A 23241-nucleotide genomic window follows, 5' to 3' on the forward strand; every position below is an offset into this window, starting at 1 on the left:
AATCCAACTATAAGATGAAACAAACTAAAAAAAATAAATTATATACAATTTCAAAATTAGATTTGGTCAATAAATACATCAAGGAACAGACACGTCTTTAAAATAATCTTTAAATTATATTACCAGGGATATTCTCCCTCATGAAAAGTCAGGTGCATTTGACTGGACCCACATTCTCTCCAGCAACAGACTTCTCTGCATCATGCATGTTTTGTTCAATCTACAAATTTCATCTGTTGCTTTTAGCTAAACATATATGATATTAAACTGCAGAGGAATTTTGGCATAAACATTTTATACTAAGCAGGGCAGAGGATACAACTTCAAGCTGGGGAGAGAAAGAGGACATATTACCTAGGAAATAATAAAGTTTATCCCCAAGTTAATGAAGTAAATTCAGGCCAGATCTTGATTGAATACTTTTGGCAGGTATTCTTCCTATGCCACCACAGGGGAAGTACCAGCTGCAGGCACTTCCCTATGCTGCTGGGGAAACAAGTAACAGCAACAGCCAAAACCAAACCCCTCCCCCACCCCCCTCCAACTGGCAACTGGGTCATTCCAGCCTGTAGCCGGAAAAGGTGGCCTACTCCTGTCATTGAATATAAATAGAAGTTGTTCCACTGACTTTAACAAGAGCTGTTTCCAGGTACTCCTGTGGAAGATCTGGTCTTGCTGAGATTGTTTCCCTCCCACTGACTGATACCCATTGGTGGCTTTGGTGCTGCCCTGTATGGAGTCCAAAGGACTGCAAATAATTATAACAATTAGCAAAAATTATGACTGTTTATTCAAGAAAAGAAAAAAAAGAAATCAAGTCTTCAATTTCATGTCCAACAGATTTTGAATGCTGTATTTAATGCTTCAGAGGGAAGATAAAAAAAAAAAACAATGGTGGAAGTGATTTCCCTTGTTTTTACTTCAAAAGGGTGGAAGATACCCTGTTTTCCTACTTCATTTGCCATTACATGATTTCTCAGCTGCTCTATACTTTAGGTTTTCCTCACATGACTACTTCTCCCCCACCATACATACTGGCTTTTTCCAGTGTTTGATATATACTTTGGAAAACAATATATAGGTTAAAGTGGGACATTCATTTTCTGGGGTTTTTTGGAGAAGGGGAAAGAGACATTGTTAGGTCAACCAGGTTTATAGAACAGCAATTTCACATGTCGAGCGTCTCCAGAAAGGACCAATAAGACAGAAAAGAAGTTAGCTTAAGGTAGAAACCAACTCATCGTACCAAGCAAAAGGGGGAAAAAAGGGTATACACACAAAAAGTAGCAACATAAAGCAGACTCTGTAGGAGTGCCAAAACCAAAAGCAGTTTTCCATGGGGTCTTTACTGAAGTCATGTGAAACTGAAGTCAATCTCTGGGCCCAGTTTTGACTGCTGGAAACAGCAATGACTTCATTGATACCCTCAGGTTCACCATTAGGAAATGCTCTCTTTTAGGTGCAATGACAGTTGCACACAGGGCCTGAATTATACACGAGTTCTCACAATAGTGCATACAGATAGGTGAAATCTTTCTTCCAAGGAAGGATTCGTTTTTAATGCTAAATGGAAGGGGAGAAAAATCCAATATGAACAAAACTGGTGTAAGGCCATGGAAAGTAACTGTCACCCAGAATCAGTGAGGAGATACATCATTAACAGACAGTAACATCTGAGTGAGCTCTCTGGGCATGGAATGAAAAGCTGGGGATCATAAAATGGTATCATAAAACCTGATTGGAGAAGGGCAGATTTCTCCTCCCCAAAAACAGTGTTTTAAAGATATGATGCAATGATACAGTACAGCTAACCAGTGCTTCCTCCCACATCATGCCTTGTAACATAGTATATTTTCTCACAGACAACATGCAGCATTTCCCCCAAAACTCAGCTGCTGGAAATTGGGGTGCACACCATAAGCGAGGAAATATGACAATAGCAGTTTCTGCCCCTGCAGGGGGGAAAGGAAAGCTTTTTCTTTCTGCCTTTCAGAAACAAGGTGTGCATCTTATTCGGGGCATTCTGAGAGAGAGAAAATTCAGTGTTCATGACCTGTGTATTCCTGACTTGGTATTATTGCTGTCTCAATTCATTTGTTACAAGGAAAATGACTGTTGGCTTTGCTTTGAAACAGCTATTATTGCATGTTAAATGCTGGTTTGCTCCAACTTGTCACAAAGTCCCCAGCATTCATGTCTTTAGGAAGTAAGGTCGATGTCTACATGTTGCAACTCTCTAGCCACACAGAACCTTTGAACTTCAAGTCATAGGTTCTTTACCAAAGCAAAATGGCAATAAGTTTCAAATATGGAAGAAACTCAAAAAAGCATTTTCACATACAGCAAGCTACATTTAAATAAATTAGACACAAAAATCACCACCACTATGCAGAGAGACAGAGAGAGACAGATTGCAAAAAAACTATTTTCTCTACAAAAGGTCATAATGACTTTTCTAGCAACTCAATGAACAGGCTAGGTCATTTCATGTTTATTTTATTACCCCACATGAATGAAATCAATCAGTCTGAAAATTCATCTCACACAGGGCAGGAAAATAAATGTTATTTACAAGATGAAGAGATGCCCCAGAATAAATTTAAAATGTACAGATTTATAATGGGAACCAAGGGGGAAAGGAGAAGACAAAAACAAGAACAAGGACTTTGCCTTTAAAAACAACATTCCCATCAAACTTTGACTTTCAACTACAGAAGAGATGCATGGCTCCAGCATGAATGGGGCTTTCACACTATTAAATAATGGCATCTTTGAAATAGAACATTTCACGATTTAAATACATTAATTAATTCTAAATAAATATTGCCTGCAAAGGAAGCTGCTTGGCTACCACAGCCCCCTTCTCTCCTTTCCTTGCAGGGTTCAGCCACCACCTTTCTGTTTTCTAAAATGGCAAATAATATTTAATTTTTTCCCCTCCCTTTTTAAGCGCTTGATCCAGAGTCAACAGGAATCTTCCCCTTGAATTCAGCGGGCCTCAGATTGGATGTAGTTTGGAGCATGGGGATATTTCTTCTTTAGTATTTATACAGTCCCTTCAAAGGGCAAAAATAGAATGCAGCTTTCTGGTTTGTAGCTTTCAGATGATCCCTATACACCACTCTCCATTTATAAAATGAAAGACTGAAAATGAACCACAGTGTATGTGATGAATTGACTATGAGCCCAATATTGTTCCCATCAAGGTAATTGTGAATTTTGCAGCTCACTTCACTAGGGACAATTCAAATTCTATTACAGGACTTAGATGCCACATTATTTTACCCCACTGTTCATGAATAACCCTGTAAGGCAGCAAAAATCAACAGTGCATCTGCATTACTGGGATCTTTTTGACAAGGACTTTGCTTGCCCATTCCCTCTAGCTGGCTTTCCTGAGGGGAAGAGTAATAAAGTGCTCAAATAAGTGGGTCAGGGAAGGGAAGGCTGCTTGATCCAGAAGAAGCCCAGAGGGCAGTCAGAACCAGAGTGGCACATCAAAGCGTAACATATGACTGAAAACTGCTTCCCAATGAGCTGGATTATTTCATGTGCAATCTGACATGTATAGGCATAATGCGATGCAAGTGGCAGAATTGGAAGGAAGAACCTAAACTGAACCTGATTTTAAGAAAAGGGGAGGGGGCGGGGCCTTGTGGGGCCATCTAGAAACCCCATAATAATCCAAATCCACCTCTGTCCTTAAATCTACCCCCATACGTCTGGATTTCTTGCAAAATCCCAAATGGAATCTTAACTTGGATGGAAGTGGAAAGCCTTTGCTAAGCAATAGGTCTTTCTTCATCCCTCCTCAACTGTGAGACTGAGACCAGCTTTGTTCCAAGACAAACAGGAAGAGCATTTCATGTCAGTATGTAGGCTCTAAAAAAGTAGATCTACAAGGACTTCAGTTCTGTTTTCCTCCCCACACAGTCTGAGGATAAAATTTAACTTAATCTCCGAGTGTGGTATTCCTTCCACAAGGATTATTTAGGTACATATAATTCCATGTATTAAACTGGTGGAAGAGATGCAGAGCTAGCTTCTGCTGGGTAGGTGGATTTATGCCTGAAATGAACTAAGGCTTTAAAAATCAAGGGGGCAAAAGGACAGATGCAGAAAGGTTACAGGTGGTCTTGTGCAGGCAGAGAATGTAAAGTCTTTTCTTGCTCCTGTAAAAGTAGAGCATCTCATTTACTCATGAGACTCTCAGAGAAAGTGCATTGTTTCTCATGTACAAATGGAGTTTTCCTGGTTCACACTGAAAAAGATTGTCCCCTGTCATAAACAGGTCAGAGGCAGGTCCTTAGAAATTTCAGACTTCTTGGCAGTATTTACTTTTAGTCAAACTCCAAACCCTAATGGGCACCTCGGAGAGGGAATACCACATTGCTGCAGCACATGCACAGGACCATCTCAATGTTACGTGTGAATACTTCCATCCACGAGGTGGAAAAAGCAACTAATTTACTGAAAAAGAATTTTTCTTCCTACAAGGAAAGACAATCAAAAAGCACAACTCCTTTGGGATACGGTCTTATTCATCACAATTCACACCAGTAGGGTGCTCCTAGAGAGAATTTGAGGGCTAAGGCACACTATTTGACAGGGGTGGCAGAATGCTTTCATACACAAAAGGTACTCTTTGGGCAATGGGGGTATCTACCTGGATATAAAAATATTGTGGTTGTGTTCATCAGGTTACTGCCACTATAACTTCAGAATGCAACTTATAGCAAAGATGCTTACAAATCTCACAGAATCACTATTCCCTTTCATGTTCCCCTGAAAGCAGATTTTGAGGTGCTGGACTATAGCTTTGTAATGAAGTAGGGGGCATCTGCCTAAAGTGGGAGACAATATTTCAGTGGCAAATTCTGTCCTCAGGTATTTCCTGAGTTATGTGGGAAGATCCAAGGGCAAAATTTAACCCTTCGTTTCCTGGTAGAACAACTGAGCAGTAGCAATTCCTCCCAATTTTGAGGTCTGCAACTTAGAATAATGGTTTTTTGTGACTGCACAAATATTCTGGCTGCCCATGACATCCACACTGAACCCCACAAACAAGTGATAATCCTCAGTGAGAATTTTCTTCCTTCCTTGCAGAGAAAAGCAGCACTATCAATCCCTGATCTTTATCTTTCTCACCTCAACTGTTTGCCTTCCAAGGCCTCACCTGAGCAATACCATAGTTGAGATAGTTTCAAAGTGAAAAGTGTATGTGTGTGCATGCACAACCATGATTTAACAGGTGAAATTGCAGTATTGAAGGCAATGGTGGCAATTATTCCTGGAGTTATTAGTACAACATTGGTTTACAAACACAAAAAATATGGTTGGAAAATGGGCAAGGCAGATTGCTTTGCTGTCAACCATTTTAACATAATGCTGTTTGGTGTTGTTCAGGGTTTCTCTCTCTCCTGTCTGCCCCTCGACATGGGGAACAAAAACAAATATTGCAGACTGCATCTGTTTGCAAAAGCATTTCTCTAAACTTTATGCTGGGCATGTGACCGTGGCAGATTTTGAGATGCTGCATAATTATGTCTGGAGGCAGATTTCCTTCTTGTCGGCACTTCTTCATGTGTGATTTTTGTCCTGCTGGTTATTCATCATAGAAATGTTGTTTGCAGACCACCAATACATTGAACAATTCAGACAATACATTGCACTTTGTCCTTGTAAAGGAAGGCGTCATCATCTCTTGAGGCCTCCCTTCATCTCTTTTCTTCAGGGTGGCCAAGTGCCACCCTAAAAAACACAGTTCAATAGTTTTCCAGTGTAACCAGATCCCTTCCATCTTGTATTATTTCCCTTCCTGGTGCTTTGAATCCAATGATTTGGCCAACCAGATTGCTTCTGAGGCTTCCAAAGTGCAAAAGAGTTCAAGGCATTAACCACCTTAAGCACCAGTTAAGGCGTATTTGTTTCCAGTCTCAGCCACTGTAAACCCTGTCTAGTGTAGTGTACCAGTTCAGTCATACTACCATTCAGTGCCAGACTGCACACAGCTGTGCTGAGTTCAGCAAAAAATTCTGGAAAGAGGGGAAGGAGAAAGAAAATGTTTGGTTGGTTTTACACAGTGAATACAACCGAAGGGAAAAGAGGTGCAGTAAGTGAAATGAGAGCATAGACTTTGTTGTCAGAAATGCTTTTATCACAGACGTTTCATGAAAACACAATACTGTAGTATGGAGAAATGTAATAAGTATACAGCCTACTTAATACCTTATAGGCTTTTTCACTCTCATACTCTCACTCATATGCTCAAAATATAATTACATCCAAAACACTGAGGTTGCAAAATCAAGCATCCCAAAGATTAGGAAATGCCCGATTTGAGGTTGCCTGCACAGCCTTTTATCAGACCTCTTATACATGCCTTTTGAGAACAGTGCCAAACTGACCAATCTTCACTAGGCATCTGCAAACTGGAAATTTCCTCAGGGACTTGTAAATCAGTCAATTTGGGTGAATTTTCATGACAACAAAAGGTAATGAGTCCTGTTAATTTGAAACCGAGCCAAATTTCAGCCCTTCATCCAAAGCATGGAGACATCAGAACTTCTCAAAAAAACAGCTCTGGGATTTTTTTTTTTAAACAAAGGGAAGGAAAAAAACAAAGCATATTTTCCCCAATCTTGTTATTAGAAGACTCAAGGACTGTATCTGAAATTCTGGGAAAAAATAGCCTGAGGTCCAATGTGGACATTTTCAGCCTGCACAGCCTGAAAAGTTGTAAGTAACCAAAGCCAAGGTCTTATGATGGAAAATACTGGGCAACCTTAAATACAAACAGCCTATAGTCAACTTTTAACCCTTTTAAATAGTGTTGGTTGGCCAGGGACTATTATGGGACCATTCTCTTGCTGGACACCTTCAGAACACTGTAAATGCAACAGAGAAATCATTGGGTAAAATAATACCAATTCTAAACACTTTGTGGACCTTCTTATGCTGTGAAACTTGACTAGTGAGGGAGATGCTTTATTTTCTGTTCTCTTTAGGTCCTTTAACTGGAATAAAGGACTGGAGATGGGGGCAGTGGTGGGTAGGGGGCATAATGTGCCCTGCTTATTTTATCTTCATTCCCATTCCCCACTCAAATTTAATATTTGAGTAGAGATCACAGACCGCTGAGATCATTTGACACCCATTTAGTTGATCGGTAATCTTAATTATTTAGGTCTGACAGGCTCCTAAAACATTACTATATCCTGAACAGTCTACATAATGGGTGCTTAATCTGTAGTTGGTGGGCCAGATCTGGCCACCTGGTGCCACATAATCTGGCCTGCAGAGAGCCTCACTGGCTGTGGTCCTGCACACTGCACTGGATGCACAAGGCAGTGTGGGGCCTAAGCCTGGTGTGCAGGGGCTGAATGGGGACCATGGAGCCTGTTCCTAGCTGGACAGAGGAGGCATCCGGCCCTGTGCTTCCCCCACCGGCTAAGATTGGGCCCCGGGACCCTGTGCCACCCCTACTCAGCTGGGATTGAGCTGTGGCCAGGTAGAGGCAATCCAGGAACTGATCCTCACAGGCTGGACCTTATCTGACCTGCAGACCAGCCCTGCATCATTCATTTGGTCTACAGGGTCTAAACATTGGTCTATATGAATATTACTATCATTCTGTCAAGTGACTGACAGACAATTTAAATATGTGATGGAATCTTAAAAAATTCTATCCCTGTTCCCCAAAATTGTGTATCCTATCATGCCAGATCTTGAACATCTGTTGCTGGGCTGCATGACATGACTATACCTTTGCCCATGTGCAGGAACAATTAAAGCTGCCATGCCACCTGATGCCAATACAAAAAGTGAGATACAAACCAGGCACAAAGATATGTTGAATGTGGAACATCTCTGTGGGTGTGTTGCCATTTTTATGGTGTATGTGATAAATTGGATGATGAACATGTGGCATGTTACAGTTTGTTGCACGATTAACACATTAATCACACAATAAATGTAATGTCTGCCTGGGTCCCAAGGATAACTTGTCTGGGAAGTATTTACAGCTTAGCATACTTGTGGCTTATTTCCCTCACGTTAAGAAACCAGCATTAAGTGAATTTTTAGTTTGGCCTTACTCTGTCCAAGACTTCTCTTGCACTTCTTTTCAGGTTTTACTGCATTCCTACTTCACTTTCTGGTTTATCACTGTAAATATAAACTGTACCAAAGACTTCTACACAGCTTTGTACAGAAACGTCATAGAAACTGCTGCCATAGATGCAAATGATCTAAGATGACAGCCAACAGCAGATTTAATTAGTATTATTATATCCTGAACAGTACAGTACAGATCAGGGGTGCTCAACCTGCAGCCCATGGGCCAGATCTGGCTCCCTGGTTCTGTGTAATCTGGCCTGCAGGAAGCCCTGCAAGCCATGGTTCTGCAAGCCATGGTCCTGCACACTACATGGGATGTACAGGGTGATATAGGGCCGGATTCTGGGGTGCAGGCACTGAGTGACCTATTAGGTCACCTATTTTATTTAAAGGTGACCTAAATCTAAAAATCTTTCTTTAAATGGTTCTAATGGCCTATAGCCTACACTACTCAATATGTTTTTACATCTTAAAAATTTAATAAACTACCTAACTCTGTTCTTTTATTCCTTCCTCAAGTCTGAACATACATCTTTGGCCTCTGTAGCTCAAAGAGTCATTTTCTAAAACCTATGTGAATCACTATCACCTGAGCTGCTCTAGGTCCAAGAGCTTTTCCCCCTTCTGCAGCAATGTACTAACTTTAAATAAAAATGCAGCAATACAGAAGTAAAGAGCATGTCAGACAGCAGAGAACACAGTTTACAAGAGCTTGGCTTACAAACAGTGATCGTCTGCAGGACTTGGGTAGTCAGGGATTTTGGGATGTCAATGCCACTATTCTTAATACTAAAAAAAGTGAAAAAAGTGACTCTTCATGGATCACAAATCCATGGGCTGAAAGAGTAAACTGCAAAATGCTTTGCAGGTCAACTTAGTTTTTGGCCCTTTGAAGTTCTTTCTCCCTTTCTTTCAAAATGGTGATGTCTCTAAAGTGACCTTCTAACTGAGACAAATGTCATACAGTGGCAACAAATGTGTTCAGCCAGCACATTGAAGTAACTTTAATCTTGTTTCCATTAGAGAAAACAAAACAAAACAGAACAAAAAAACCCCTTTAAGACAGTTTGCTGCCTCTGGTATTAGAAGTTAAAAAAAAAAAAAAAAAGCTTCTCCAAACAGTCTGAGAAGCCCAAGGGGAAATCTTACCTTTATTCTTCCTGGCTAGTGCATCAGCCTGTTCCCAAATATCATATGCATAGAGGATGTAGGAAGTGATGTTAACATAAGAGGAAGTTATGCTTGGGATATTATGCGGAACGCTGATTGAAGACACAATGCCACTGCTGCCACCGTTGCTTGCATTTGACCCTGGCTGGGAACCCACAGAGCTGGCAGGTGAGGGCATTGGAGAGAGAGGAGAAGGTGTGCCTGTGCTTCTGAGGAAGAGAAAAGAAAACAAAGAGAGACAAAAATGAAAGACTGAGGTAACACTGAAATGTCTTGCCACAAGAAGCTCATATTGCCTGATTCTGGGTGGCTTGTGAGAGCATAAGTCAGAACTGTATACGTATCATATGCACCTGGCTCATGAGGGCTGAAGCATGTTCCATTATGTAAAAGCATAATTGTATTTATGATTCAAGTTGGGGGTTTTTTGGTATTTGGGTTTTTTTGTTTGCTTGTTTTTACTAAGTGACTTGGGATTCTGGGTGCTTACCTGAGATGCCACTGAAAGGCATCAGATGGTGTTGAGCTACCATTTAAGTCCCATGGTGAACATCCAAAAGTTTCTGAAAAAGTCTCAACTTGGTTATTCAAAGGTTTTGGCTAACAAATTCCACTTCATGCAGGCATGGTCCACCCATTTTGGATTTTGGACTATTTTTATAGCTTGTTGGTATTAGGATATATCTGGCCACTACTTGGTAAATCCACTTTTAGCACAGAAGCTAGTGATGGAACAAAACTATGTCACCACCTAGCTCATCCTCCAGAGAAGGTACCAGGTTATTTTTATGGTGTACTTTACGCTGCTCTATCCAGCCTAATTTTACATTACTCAAGTAATGGGGGTTTCTATTACTTACCTTGGGAGTATTCAGTCTAATAAACATTATTGTGATATATAGCAGTTGGAGCAATTAATTTTTTGAAGCTTCTCTCAACATGTACGGTACCAGTTTTTCTGAAAGGGGAATGTAGCTGGACATCCAGCTCATGCATGCAGTTGCCAAAATTGTGTGTGCATAAAATACCATATTTACTAGGGTTGTGCAAAGCTTGGTTGCTGATTTGATTTGGAGGAGATTCATCTTGATTCGGAGGTTCAGGTTCCCCCCGTCCCCTAGGTCAGCGACTGGTGCCTCCTGGGTCTGGGGGGGCACTCAGGTCCCCCTGTGGCAGATCACCAAGCTGGGGGAGAAGAGGTTCCACACGCACTTGACAGCAGACCCAGAAGTGGACCAGAAGTGGACCCCCACTCCCCCCACACTCCTGTGGGATGCGCCATCTGCTCCACCATCTCAGCATTCACAAGCCACGCTTGGTACCTCAAGGCATGTAGAAAAACCATCTAAAGCTGTGTCTATGGCTGAATTGCTGATTATCTGAATCAGAATCAAATCTTCAGATTCAGATTTGCCCAAATTGAATCGCAACAGTGATCTGAATCAGCAAATCGAATCACTGTCCCCTGAATCAGGCTGAATCTGAACCGAATACTGCCCACTTCGCACACGCCTAATATTTACTTATGATCTGTCACTTAGATGCATATCTTTGGGCCATATCTGATTTGCATGTGTACTTGCATTAGCTCAACAGCTAGCTGGATGAAAAATTGTTCTGTGTTAATTTTTGCAGTAGCTTTTATGTTGCTACATTTACAGTAACTCTCAGAGCCACAGAAAAATGACCAAAAAGCATTAATAATCAGCCACACATTAATTCCTATTAAAATAAGTTCTAACAGGTGGACAAATGAGGAAAAAAGAATAAAAACAACAGCTGAAACCCAGAGCTCAACACATTAACACAAGTGATATAGCATGGTTTACAGAGAGGGTAACAGGACAATGGGAAAGGAAGATGCGTCCAAAAGGAGAAAAATCCAACAGGTTTCATCTGTCCTCTGTATCCAGTCACCCAGGACAAGGATCAAAATAAGAGGGGCTCTAAAAGCTGCATACTGTACATTCTTTATTTCCCTGATCCTTTGATAAGGTAATGTTCTGTATAATTTACAGCAGATATATGTTATTGCTAAGAAAAATAAATCTCTCCATGTAAGCTGAGAGGAAGGAAAGAAATAAGCAGCAGATAAATACTCCTACTTTAAGAACACTGGTTTAGCTCATTAGCCAGGAAGATATGCAGTGCACTCAGCTGCCTTGGAATAAAGTCTCAGACTCAAACATACAGGCTACTACAACTGATTTGCGTAAGCAAGACGGCACTTTGATAAAAAAAATTAAATCATACCTTGCAACACATGGAGAAGGCGCTTGTGTGATTCTGGAAGAGCTCTGTAGCAAAGAAAGAAGCCAGTTACATTTGGGTGCGACACTGATTTACACCAGACACTCTGAGTTCTTTTCAACTGCCTATTTGGAAACTGATTAAACAATGCATTCTACCTTGAAATGGTCATTGAGGATACGGGAATACTTTATTGCAGTGTCCTTTTTGTAACGAAACATTGCCATATGCAGAATGGACTGGCAGCGCATGCTGTGAACAAAAACAAGGAGTCAGTGACGGTACATATATGCTCCTCCAGCAGTAATTAAATCTTGCAGAGCAGGAACACGCACGTGCGCACACATGTGCACTTTACTGTAAACTGGAGAACACTTGTACTTTCTCCCCCAGGGGTTTCACAAATAGCCTCTGAGAAGATCACCTCAGAAGAAAAAAAATGTATAGTATAGGACTATAGGTCATGCCTGCAGTATCATGGGAAATAATGGACAACTTCCAACAGGTGCTACCGTCCTATATCTAGAGCTGTTTTGAGCAAGTTCAATTATGGTTTTGATTATGCAGCTCAAAAATCTGCACCAGCCACATGACATTCTACCTTCTATTTAAATAATTATGCTTTCTTGACTCCTGCTATTTCCAGTTAGCTTAAAAAATTGTAAGAGCTGACTTGACCATTTTTTTCCACAGAAGCACAATTTCAGTTGAGCTTAACCCTTCATCCCACTAAACAAAAAGTCTTTGAATTAATCTGTTTTAGCTACAAACACAAGCAGTAGAGAAAAAAGCCACTTACCATAAAACAGCAAAGATTTTTTCATGTGCAGATGCTGAGGAGTCCGTAAAGGATTTTAACGTCATTATAAATCTATAAGGAACCAAAATGAAAGCTATGCTCAGCAACTAAGGAAGTGCAGTTCCTAAATCCATAGATACAGCACATTTGTGACAAGCTGGTAGAGCCCATTGGATCAGACACAAAATCAGGGGTATTCCTAGCCCTCCACCTGACTCATTGTCTGACCTTCAGCTGGTAACATCACCCCTCTGTGATTACTTCTTCATCTGTAAAATTAAGAGATACCTATCATACTTTTCTTACTTCACTAAGGCCCTTAATTCAGTGGGACATGATAAGTTATGGTGATCAATATTCAAGATGGGATATCTACCACACTTAGTTGAACTACTGTGTGAGCTCTATCATAATCAAGTCAGCTACAGAAGCTGCAAAAGTAATGTAAGACTGTTTTGCAGTCATGCAAAGTGTAAGACAAGAATGCATACTATCACCATCATCTATTTAGCACTCTAGCAAAGGTAGCAATGAGAAAGTACTACTGGAAGGCTTTATAGGAGGGCCTCCATTATTAGCAGACAATATATTTAATTGCCTCAGTTAACTGCCTGAGGTACTACAGGATTTGGTCAATAGATTACATACAGCAAGAGATGACTGGACTCTCAATATCTCAAAAACAAAACAGTGACCATAGCAAAAAACAAAAAACAAGCCTGGGAGAAGGAAAAGAGCCTGAGTGAGTTAAAGAATCAAAAGTTCAGTCATTCATTGATATAACTTATGTAAATCAGATACTCAAAGGATATTAGTCATGATAAACTTATACAGGATCGGGAAGAAGAGAGAGGGGAAAACTTTGAGGGGAAAAAACAGACTTTATATGACATATTTATGACTTCAAAAGCTGGACCTTGGAGAGACTAGAAACATTTCAAATGCAGTAGCATCAAAAGATATTGAGAATTCCATAAAAAGAAATCTAACAACTGGGGTTGGAGAAGATTGGAGGGATACGAGGCCTTAACACCATTAGGAGAAAAACGTTATTTTTTTGGACAAATGATTAAAGTAGAAGGGGACCACTGAGAGAACACCAAGCATTCAAGGAGGTATAGAAGGAAGAATGAGTGAAAGACCAAGAAGAGCAGGGAAAAAGGGCATAAAGAACCAGATGAAACTGGAGAAATCAGCCTGCTGATCTTGTGGCATATGAAAAGACAACTGTTTACTGTCCCACCAACCTTCAAATCTAGGATAGCTTAAGTTATAATAATAAATTAAAGGGACCAGCCCTGTAACTGCGCCACAGAGAGGAATTCCATTATCTTTAACAGGTGTTTCATACATGGGGTTGCTTCAGAAGGGTGTATGAAAACTGTTCCTGGCCTTACTTGTGGTCTATTGAAACTAGATATCATATAAATGAGATATGGGAAGAGAAGGCCAAAGTGAAGAACAGAAGGAAATTTGGAAAGCAGGAAGAAAGGAATACGGCAAATGAAATTTTTATTCAGTAGCCAAAATAAAGATGGCTGTGAAAAAAATTGGGTTTTTTTTACCTGAATTCCTAGTTTTCAAGGGAAACCAGGAAAACTCAAAGCTTTTTTGACATATTTTTCCATTTTTCATAAAAACCAAGAAACTACTTTAACAAAAATGTTATAACAAAGAAAAAAATGGCCTCTTCAACCAGCTTCAAGGAAAGAAGCTGAATTAAGTCTGGGAAATATTCACCTAACACTGACATTCTATATCTGGATAAACTTTTTGCCAATTCAACTGCAAAGATTTTGCACTGAGCTACACAACTTTCCTTGGATTACTCCTTTACAAATTAACCAAACTGTTATCTAAGAAAGATGAAGGAGTATCTTCCTTGCTCCTGTTCTCATCTACATTTTAAAGGTATCAAGACTGAAATGCAAGCCAAATTCCAAGGTGCATTGAGATTGTGAGCTCTTTGGACAGTCTTCTTTGGACAACACACAATGACATGGGGTTCTGGTCCCATGATGGGGAGGCTTGTAGGTGCTACCACAATCCAATAATACAAATAAATAATAGCAAAACAAAAACATGCATTACTGCTGTGGTGTTGCACTTACTTGATGAGATCTATGGTCTCTGTGAAGATGGTATAAGCTGATTTTGGAGTTAATGCATCGGATTCCATGGCAATTCCATACTCAATGAAGGAAAGGGCAGCATCCAAGTACTGAAATGCCTTTCCAACCTTGTCTGTCTGTTCGGAAGAAGGTGTGCATTGTTAGGCTACAAATGGAGCTCTTTTTTCTCAACTCACCTGTTGCCATATCCATTCCTTCTTTTTCCTTAATTATGCATGGCTTGAGAGAGAGGAGTAAGTCGGGGGGGATTTTTCAGAATATGAAGCAGAGGCTTCCAACTTTGGCCCCAGTGACAGTCTCTGACAGCTCTGGGGCAAATGGTTTACCCATCCTCTCTCCCATGGGAACATCTTCCAAACAAGGCCTCAACTTGTAGTCTTTCCAGTGGGGAACCTTGCATATCACCACCATTAGACCAGAGCACATGGCTATAAACCTCTCTATTCCCATCGTCTTGCCATACTTACAGGACAGAGTCCTCTAGGTCCCTCATGAAAGCATATGTTGCATGACACATACCACTACCGTCATCTCTCTTCGGCTTTACAATTCTCAGGCTGCATCCCAGGAGAGGGGAGAATATGCCCACTTTCTATCAAATTACACTTGGTACTGGTACCAACAAGCTACTACTCTGTATTTCTGTGGTTACTGACAGATTAGGAGGAGCTGTTTTAAGTCACTTTAAACAGGCATGGTGTCCATCTGCCCACAGGGACATAAGGTAGGGAGAATAGGTGTAGCCCAGTTACCTCTCACACTGTTTGGTGAACTTACCTGTCACAGGCACAGAGGGTACAGGATAGGGGATAGATCACTCTAGAATAGATTAGGGGTGCTCAAGCTCCAGCCCAAGGGCCAAACGTGGCCCATGGCACCATTGCATCTGGCCTGCAGGGATCCCCATGGGTCGAGAAATTTTGCAGCAGGGAAGTGGTGGCTATTAATATGGCCACCCTCCCCCCTGCCAAATCTTGAAACCCCATTCCCTGCACGGCGAGTGAGAACCAAGCTATGATCCCCGCCTTCCCTTGTGGGGCTGGGCCAAACCAAATTCCCCCTGTGAAGCTGGATCGGGGCCTGGCCATGCCCCCTTCCCTCTCCATGGGGCCAGGTCAAGCTCCTTTCCCTGCAGGGCTGTGTTTAGGCCAGCCTGCACCCAACTCCCTCCATGCGGCCAGGCAATGTCCACCTGGATGACAGACTGCGAGCACCAGCTGTATCCAGCCCAGGGACAGACCAGGCACTGCCAATCTGGGCCACCAAGCAAAAAGGTTGGGCACCACTGTTCTAGATCTATTCAGTTCAAAGCTCCCCCTACAGCATCCACTTCTGCCACTGTTGGAGACAGCATACTAGTTTAGATGGACCACTGGTCCGACCCAGGATGGGACTTCTTATGTCCTTAGGTAGTTGCACATTTGACATTGTTTTCCCAAAGCCTAACCATTCTCTGAGCTTGAGAAAGTCCATCTCCTTCAGATGCCCTTTGCAGAATCTCTCCCAAAGTCATCCCACCTCCCATATCACTTTCTGACAACTGACTCTGCCTTTCCCCAGAAGGGTTTTCTAACTCTTGAGTACTTTTCTAATCTCAAGGTTCTCTGTTTTGGCAAAGTAAGGCTTGGAACTTGCATGAGACAGAATGCAAGGTCCTCAAAGCTAACAGCTTGCCCCATCATCTTTCCAAGGTATGCCAGAATCTTCTTGTCCAGAAGCCACTGGGCTGATTTTCTACACTTTTCCCCGAAAATAAAAATGCCATCTGTCAATTTTAGGTTATAAAAATTTAGGTTACAAATCAATCTAGGTTCACAACTGAAAAGAATGCTGAAGCTTGTAAAGTGAGAACAAATTACTTGGATCTAATGCTTTAAAAAAAAAGCAACTCCAGAGATGGAAAAAACTTAAGCTCTTGAATTCTGCAAACATTACTCTTAATGTGATTGTATTCATAGCAAAAAAGAAAAACCCAGGGGGGGGGGTTGAAATCGAGAAAAATCATGTTATTAAACATATTATTAAACAAAACACCTCTTTGAGAAAGTGTGGTGGGCACTGTTTCTGGAGTTCAAATCCTGCAAAGCTCTGCTTGACCTGGTACTGGCAACCAGGGATGACCTAATCAGTGACCGAACAATCGAAAGGAAGCTGGGTGATAGCGACCATGAGCTGATCCTTCATCATCTGCCGAAAAGCTGTCAAGTAGGTCAGCAGTACAGAGGTCCTCAACTTCAGGAGGGCTGACTTTGACAAGCTCAGGAGACTTGTCAATGAGGCCCTAAGGGACCATGACCCCAAAGGGAGGGGAGTCCAGGAAGAGTGGTTGCTCCTCAAGGAAGCGATCCTAGGTGCACAAGCTAAGGCTATTCCATCTCGGAGGAAAGGTAGGAGGGCACAGCAGCCCCCCCTTGGCTTTCCAGAGAACTGGCAGTCCTCCTGCATCTAAAAAGACAGACCTACAAAGGATGGAGGATGGGACCCACCTCCAAGGAGGTATATTCTGTGCTGATCCGCACCTGAAGGGAGCAAATCAGGAAAGCCAAGGCTGCGATGGAACTCCAACTGGCCACAAGTAGCAAGGACAATAAAAAGTCCTTTTTTTTTTAAGATATGTGGGGAGCTGAAGGAAAAGCAAGGGCAACATTGGACCCTTGCTAAACCAAAAGGGAGAACTGATGACCGACGCCCAGGAAAAAGCCAACTTGCTAAATGGGTACTTTGCGTCAGTCTTTCACAAGTCGCATGGGACACCCCTGCCCATTACGGGATAGGGACGCCTAAGCAAGGGTTGTTCCTTGCCCTCTATCAATGCTGACCTTGTGAAGGAACAGCTTGAGAGGCTCAACACCTTCAAGTCAGCTGGCCCTGACAATTTACACCCCAGAGTACTTAAGGACCTGGCTAGCATCATAGCTCAGCTCCTGGCATGGATCTTCGAGAGCTCCTGGCGCTCTGGTGAAGTGCCCGATGATTGGAAGAAGGCCAATGTGGTGCCTATCTTCTAGAAAGAGAGGAAAGTGGATCTGGCAAACTACAGGCCCATCAGCCTGACCTCTATCCTGGGGAAGGTCTTAGAGATAATCATCAAGAAGGCCATCCTTAACGGACTTGCTGATGGCAACACCCTGAGGGACAGTCAGCATGGGTTTGTTGCACGTAGGTCTTGCTTGACCAATCTCATTTCCTTTTATGACCAGGTGATCTATCACCTGGACAAGGGGGAAGAGAGTGATGTCATACAACTTGACTTTAAAAAAGCCTTTGATCTGGTATCCCGTGATCACCTTTTAGTAAAACTGGCCAACTGTGGCCTCAGGTCCACCATGAGCTGCTGGCTGGGGAAATGGCTCCAGGGTCGGACCCAGAGGGTGGTGGTTGATGAAAGTTAATTGTCATGGTGCCCTGTGACCAGTGGGGTCCCTCTAGGCTCTGTCCTTAGACCTATTTTGTTCAACCTCTCCATTAATGAAGTGGACATTGGAGTCAGAAGCGGCCTGGCCAAGTTCACTGATGATACCAAACTTTTGGGTAAAGCACCCACACCTGACAACCAGGGGGTAATCCAGGCTGACCTGGACAGGCTCAGCAAATGGGCAGACAAGAACCTAATGGTGTTTAACAGCAAAAAATGCAAGGTTCTCCACCTTGGGAGGAAAAACCCACAGCACGTCTATAGGCTCAGCAGTGCTACGCTGACTAGCACTATGGACAAGAGGGACTTGGGGGTCAGGACTGACCAGAAGATGAACATGAGCCTTCAGTGTGATGCTGCAGCCAGTAAAGTGAGCAAAATGCTGGCTTGCATCCATAGATGCTTCTCAAGCAAATCCCAGGACGTCATTCTCCTGTTGTACTTGGCCTTGGTGAGGCCGGAGCTGGAGTACTGTGTCCAGTTTTGGGCTCCACAATTCAAAAAGGATGTGGAGAAGCTTGAGAGAGTGAAAAGGAGAGCCAAGTGCATGATCAGAGGTCAGAAAACAGACCTTATGATGAGAGGCTGAGAGCCATGGGGCTCTTTAGCCTGGAAAAGCGCAGGCTCAGGGGTTATCTGATGGCCACCTATAAGTTTATCAGGGGTACTCACCAGGACCTGGGGGAACATTTGTTCACCACAGTGCCCGAAGGGATTACAAGGTAGAACAGTTATAAACTCCTGCAAGACTGTTTCAGGCTGGACATAAGGAAGAACTTCTTTACTGTCCAAACCCCCAAGGAACAGTTTGGAATGGCCTGCTGCTGGAGGCGGTTCAAGCACCTACTCTGAACGCCTTCAAGAGAAACCTGGATGTTTTTCTTGCTGGGATCCTATGACCCTTACTGACTTTCTGCCCCTGGGGCAGGGGGCTGGACTCTTCCGAGGTCCCTTCCAGCCCTAATGTCTGTGAAATCTATGAAATCACTAGCAATAAAATTATAATAAAGATCCTGAAATGTCAAAGAGCAGACTCTTTAAACATACTGTCCAATCCAATCTGAGGTTTAGTAATGGCACACGTAGCAAATGCAGCTGTTTACGCTATAGAAGATATAAAGTGGTGGGCTCATTTCCTAAGTTTATTTAAATGACTGGACATGGTTCAAACTTGAATGGACACTTAGGAACACTTCATTTATCTGCCAACAATACTTACAGGAACATGAAAAAGATCTGTTTGTAAGTTTCTGACGTGAATGTAACAACTGAATTTCATGCAGGATTAGTCTATTTTGAAACACTTTGATCCTGGGAAATTGGATTTCCTCAGACAATCTAGCACCAGTAGCTACACATAGGAAGAACACTGAGATTATGACCCTCTTTTTTGTGAATTAGGACACTATGAAGCCAAAGGTTCATTTAGAATATTCTTTAATATTTCCAGAATATGGGCAGGACTTACCATTGCATCAGCTTTGTGCTTCAACCTTTTGGCCTCCTCTATGTGATATTCCATTGGATGTGTTCTGAATTGGGGATGGAGGAGAGGAGAAAGAAGGACAAAATTAAAGGAAGGGGCAATTAGTAATGTTACTCTCCTTCAAAAAGCATGCTGTTATTGGTATGTGGGCTTCTGCTACGATTCTATATGTATTAAAATGATGATAATCTTTACACAAATGGTAATTTCCCAATACACAGAAGTAGTTAAACCTCTGCTCTAAGGGCCCTACAATCGAAATCTAATACAAATAAAATAGCAGGAAGCGAGAGCCAAGATGCATGTGGGGGGCAACACCATGGAGAATCTAGAAAGGGGAAACTGGAAACCATGCGTCTCACATAAAAGTCAAGCACCTCGGAGGATAGAAAGGTGACAAGACCTGGCTGGAGCAAGGAAGACATTAAAAAAAATTCCCTTACTTTTCAATCTTTACTTGAGGTCTCCTTGGCTTGGAGGTACCATTTGGCAAAGAAGGCACTGAGAAAGGATTTGTGGTGTCCCTTGCATATCCCTGGAAAATCACCACCATGAAAAAGAGGAAACTGGTCAGGTAGCTGTGATCAGACACTTCAAAAGCTTTGACTTCCCAAATTAAACAATGTTTAATTAATCCCAGAACATATTCTCTTCACTCTCCCTATTTTTTTAACCAGTGATGAGGAAACTTGGTTTAACACAGGATTGCTGAACACCATTTGGTATTTTCTTGCAGGGTGGAAAAACAAAGTAGCAGGTTTTCCTCAATACTGAAACTAGGATTGCGTTTAGCAAGACAATGACCTAGTAAGCTAAGGCAGCACGAAGGCTACTAACAATACTTTTCCTGGCCTCTAGCAAAGCCAGGTACTAATAAGACCAATTCAAGTGATTTAATCACACCTTCTCACTGGGGGAACATGGGGGGTGGGGGAGGGGGAAGAAGGGGGCAGCAGCTGAAATAGCAGAAGGTAAGTTACCAATGGGAATTCCAGAAAAAAAAACACAGAGCTAAAATGCAAATGTAAAACTGGCTATGGAAATTCCCCAAACTTTCTGAAAATAAAATGAACCAGGACCACACACAAACAAACTGCAAGGTAATTGGACTTTATAACCCAAGACTCATGAACTCTCCTGTGAAACATTAATTTTAAAAGTCATGATGATTACTACAAGTCCAGAGCCTAAATGACAGCAAGACTTGCTTTTAAAAGTGACCAAAAGTATTTTTTTTTCCAGTGCACTGATTCTGGATACATAAACTGCACCCACATTACCAAAAATGAAATTGGGGAGCCTTAAAAACAGGGCCATGACTTAAAATGTGATCCTCTTACCTATCTTTTAAATCTATTCATTCTCCTTTGTATTTGATCCCTGGCTGGGTAAAAGTAGGCAGGAAAATTCATGGGTGGCATCAGGTTAAAAAACCTTAAACATTACACAATGTCCTGGGCCTGATCCAATGCCTCCCAAAAGCAATGAAATGACTCCCCAACTTTGCATCAGGCCAGGTGAACATCTGAGGCTGTTAAAGAGTGGAGTCTCAATCAGCATATATCCCTCCTAAAAAGGCATTTTTGTGAATTTTTCATAGTAAAAATTCACATAGTAATTAAAGACCCGTGGCAAATTAATGCTTTTTGTGAACTAGCAAGTGAAAAACATAAAAGCAAAGATGTTGCAGCATAAAGCAATCAAGTAGTATACTTCCTGAAATAATGAAGTTTCAATAAGCAGAACTCACTCCAGGCTCTGCTTTTATACCTTTCTGGAAAGGACTAAGATTTGAGTTAGCAAGATTCTGCTACATAAGGTCATAGAAACCAGGTAATAAAAAAATGTGTTTCTAAAAGCCCATTCAGAGGGCTTCAGAATCATTGCAGTCCTTTAACATTCGAAAAGCCGAAGAGACCTGCAATGCCCCCACTGTTAGCAGGAAATCTTCTCCCATTAACAGATTTCACCTACTTTGTTGCTCTTGGAGTATTCATAATGCTTCTCCTCCACTTTCCTGTGTTTAAAGGAAGAAGGATCCTTGTGGTTGCTCTTGCTCTTGGCAGTGCTGTTGATTGTGGCAGGCAGTTGGCAACAGGCATTACACTCATTGTTGTGCCTCTTCTGTGCCATCTTGGCTGGCTTCTGTGCAGGAGACACTGGTGGTAGCGGCGGCAGCAACAGGAGATCTTTCTTCTGAACTTCATAGGAACATTTCGATACTCTGGAGATGGGAAATGAACTTATCACTTGGGATATACTTGGTGTGTATTATAGGGTTTTTGAGAAAATTAAATTATATGGTGCAATGATTATGTTTATTCAGCTGGAGATGCAGGGCATGTGAGATGACTAACAGAATGGATCCACAAAAAGCAAGAGGAAACTTTAGGGACTTTCTGGTGATACAAAGAACACACCTTCCACTGTCAACAAGATGCAGAAGATGACTTTTGAAACAAGGACAGAGAAAATCTCAGATTGGTAATTAAACGAAAAATTTTACAAGTGAACAATTTGGAATTTAAAAGTAACACACTCCTCAAAACACAGCCATCTTCCTCCCCTTCCTTCACTCTCCAGGGATATCTACAATTAAGAGACTTGTATCTTTATGAAAGGATGCCCTGACCAGTGCACACTACTATTGCATGTTGCTTATTTGAAGTGATTTACTTCTCTAATTTAGCAGTATGCATATTTATCACTTGAAATCATCTCCTATTACATGAGTTGAGAGAATTAAACTGAATGCTCTAAAGAGTAGCCAATTAAGTTACCTCACACAAAACTGTTGAGATGGAGATTTTCATCTGAGTTTTGTTTCTCAGTCAAGTTGCCTTTTAAGTAGTTTACAAAATGCTGTGATCATCATGGCCCAGATAATCAGAAAACTCAGGCAGTTGCACGCTACTCCTACAATGCAAAGCAGTTACACATCTCACTTGTGTAAATGCTTAAGTTGGATTTGCAGCTTCTTTAAGTTGCCAAAATGGCACAAAGTGTCTAAACCAGAGATTTTTAAACAGGGTGCCAAGGCACCCTGGGGGGTACCTTTAGAGCTTTTCAGAGGTGTCACTCAATGTTAGCACAAGCCAACAATTTCAAATAAGAATCCATAGTGTTAAAAAAATTATAAACTAATGATCTTTGAGTTCTTTGCCATAGAGAAGTTGCTGTATTCTTTTTCCATAGTCAGAAAATGAATGAAAACCAACTAAGAGCTGGCATTTTTCTGGGGTGGCCTAAGCCCAACTAGAGGTGCCTTAAGCTGCTAGAGATTTGGTGCAACAGGCTCCCTGCCAATTAACCCTGCCAAGTAAGTGGGTAGTTGCATGAAGCATTAGCAATAGAATAAAAGAACCCTACCACCATGCCATAATCTGAGTTGCTAAAGGCAGATCCAGCAGGCACTTCAGTTATCATGCTGGGCGCTAGGGGAAAAATAAATTTTTGGTCATCAGTGCCACCAGGATTCCAGTAGTCACAGAACATTGGATAAAAGATGCACATCTTGCCCTCTTAATGAAAAGAAGGACAAACTACTCCTATACTAAAAACCACATCTATTCAGTGGATTAAGCACTGGCTAGAACATGCTCCTTTAAGTACCACTAGCGACCAGGCACAGGCAGGGCCGTCCCCGGGGGAGTGGTGAATCAGGGCAACTGCCCCAGACCCCACAGAGCTGGACAGAGCAGCCGCAGCAACTCTGTGCTGCTGTTGGCTTCACATCGGGCCACTTGGCGCACCCCCCGCCCTCCCAGCTTCATAGTTTCATAGTAGCTAGAGTTGGAAGGGACCTAGGTAGATCATCTAGTCCGACCCCCTGCCTTGGCAGGAAAGAGCACCGGGGTCAGATGACCCCGGC

General features: G+C 42.0%; 1 protein-coding gene across 5 annotated transcripts in view; it reads right to left on the minus strand.

Annotated features, from left to right (window-relative positions):
- Window positions 1-2470: 2470 nt before the first annotated feature.
- The window catches only part of AFF1 (AF4/FMR2 family member 1), a 207482-nt gene continuing 186711 nt past the window's right edge, over window positions 2471-23241 (minus strand). For 4 of the 5 annotated variants that reach the window (XM_019552822.1, XM_019552823.1, XM_019552825.1 and 1 more), the window contains 9 exons: window positions 21345-21594; window positions 19814-19905; window positions 19353-19416; window positions 14449-14585; window positions 12338-12409; window positions 11697-11790; window positions 11542-11585; window positions 9268-9497; window positions 2471-6035 (listed from right to left, as the gene is read on the minus strand). In XM_019552822.1, coding sequence (XP_019408367.1) covers window positions 5914-6035; window positions 9268-9497; window positions 11542-11585; window positions 11697-11790; window positions 12338-12409; window positions 14449-14585; window positions 19353-19416; window positions 19814-19905; window positions 21345-21594 — 1105 coding nt within the window. In that variant the 3' untranslated portion in view covers window positions 2471-5913. Of the gene's footprint in view, window positions 6036-9267; window positions 9498-9778; window positions 9852-11541; window positions 11586-11696; window positions 11791-12337; window positions 12410-14448; window positions 14586-19352; window positions 19417-19813; window positions 19906-21344; window positions 21595-23241 lie in introns of those variants that run through there. The other variant, XM_019552827.1, reaches the window with a different exon arrangement.

This window comes from Crocodylus porosus, unplaced genomic scaffold (assembly GCF_001723895.1).
Source record: "Crocodylus porosus isolate Cpor-Errol unplaced genomic scaffold, CroPor_comp1, whole genome shotgun sequence".
NCBI lineage: Eukaryota > Metazoa > Chordata > Crocodylia > Crocodylidae > Crocodylus > Crocodylus porosus.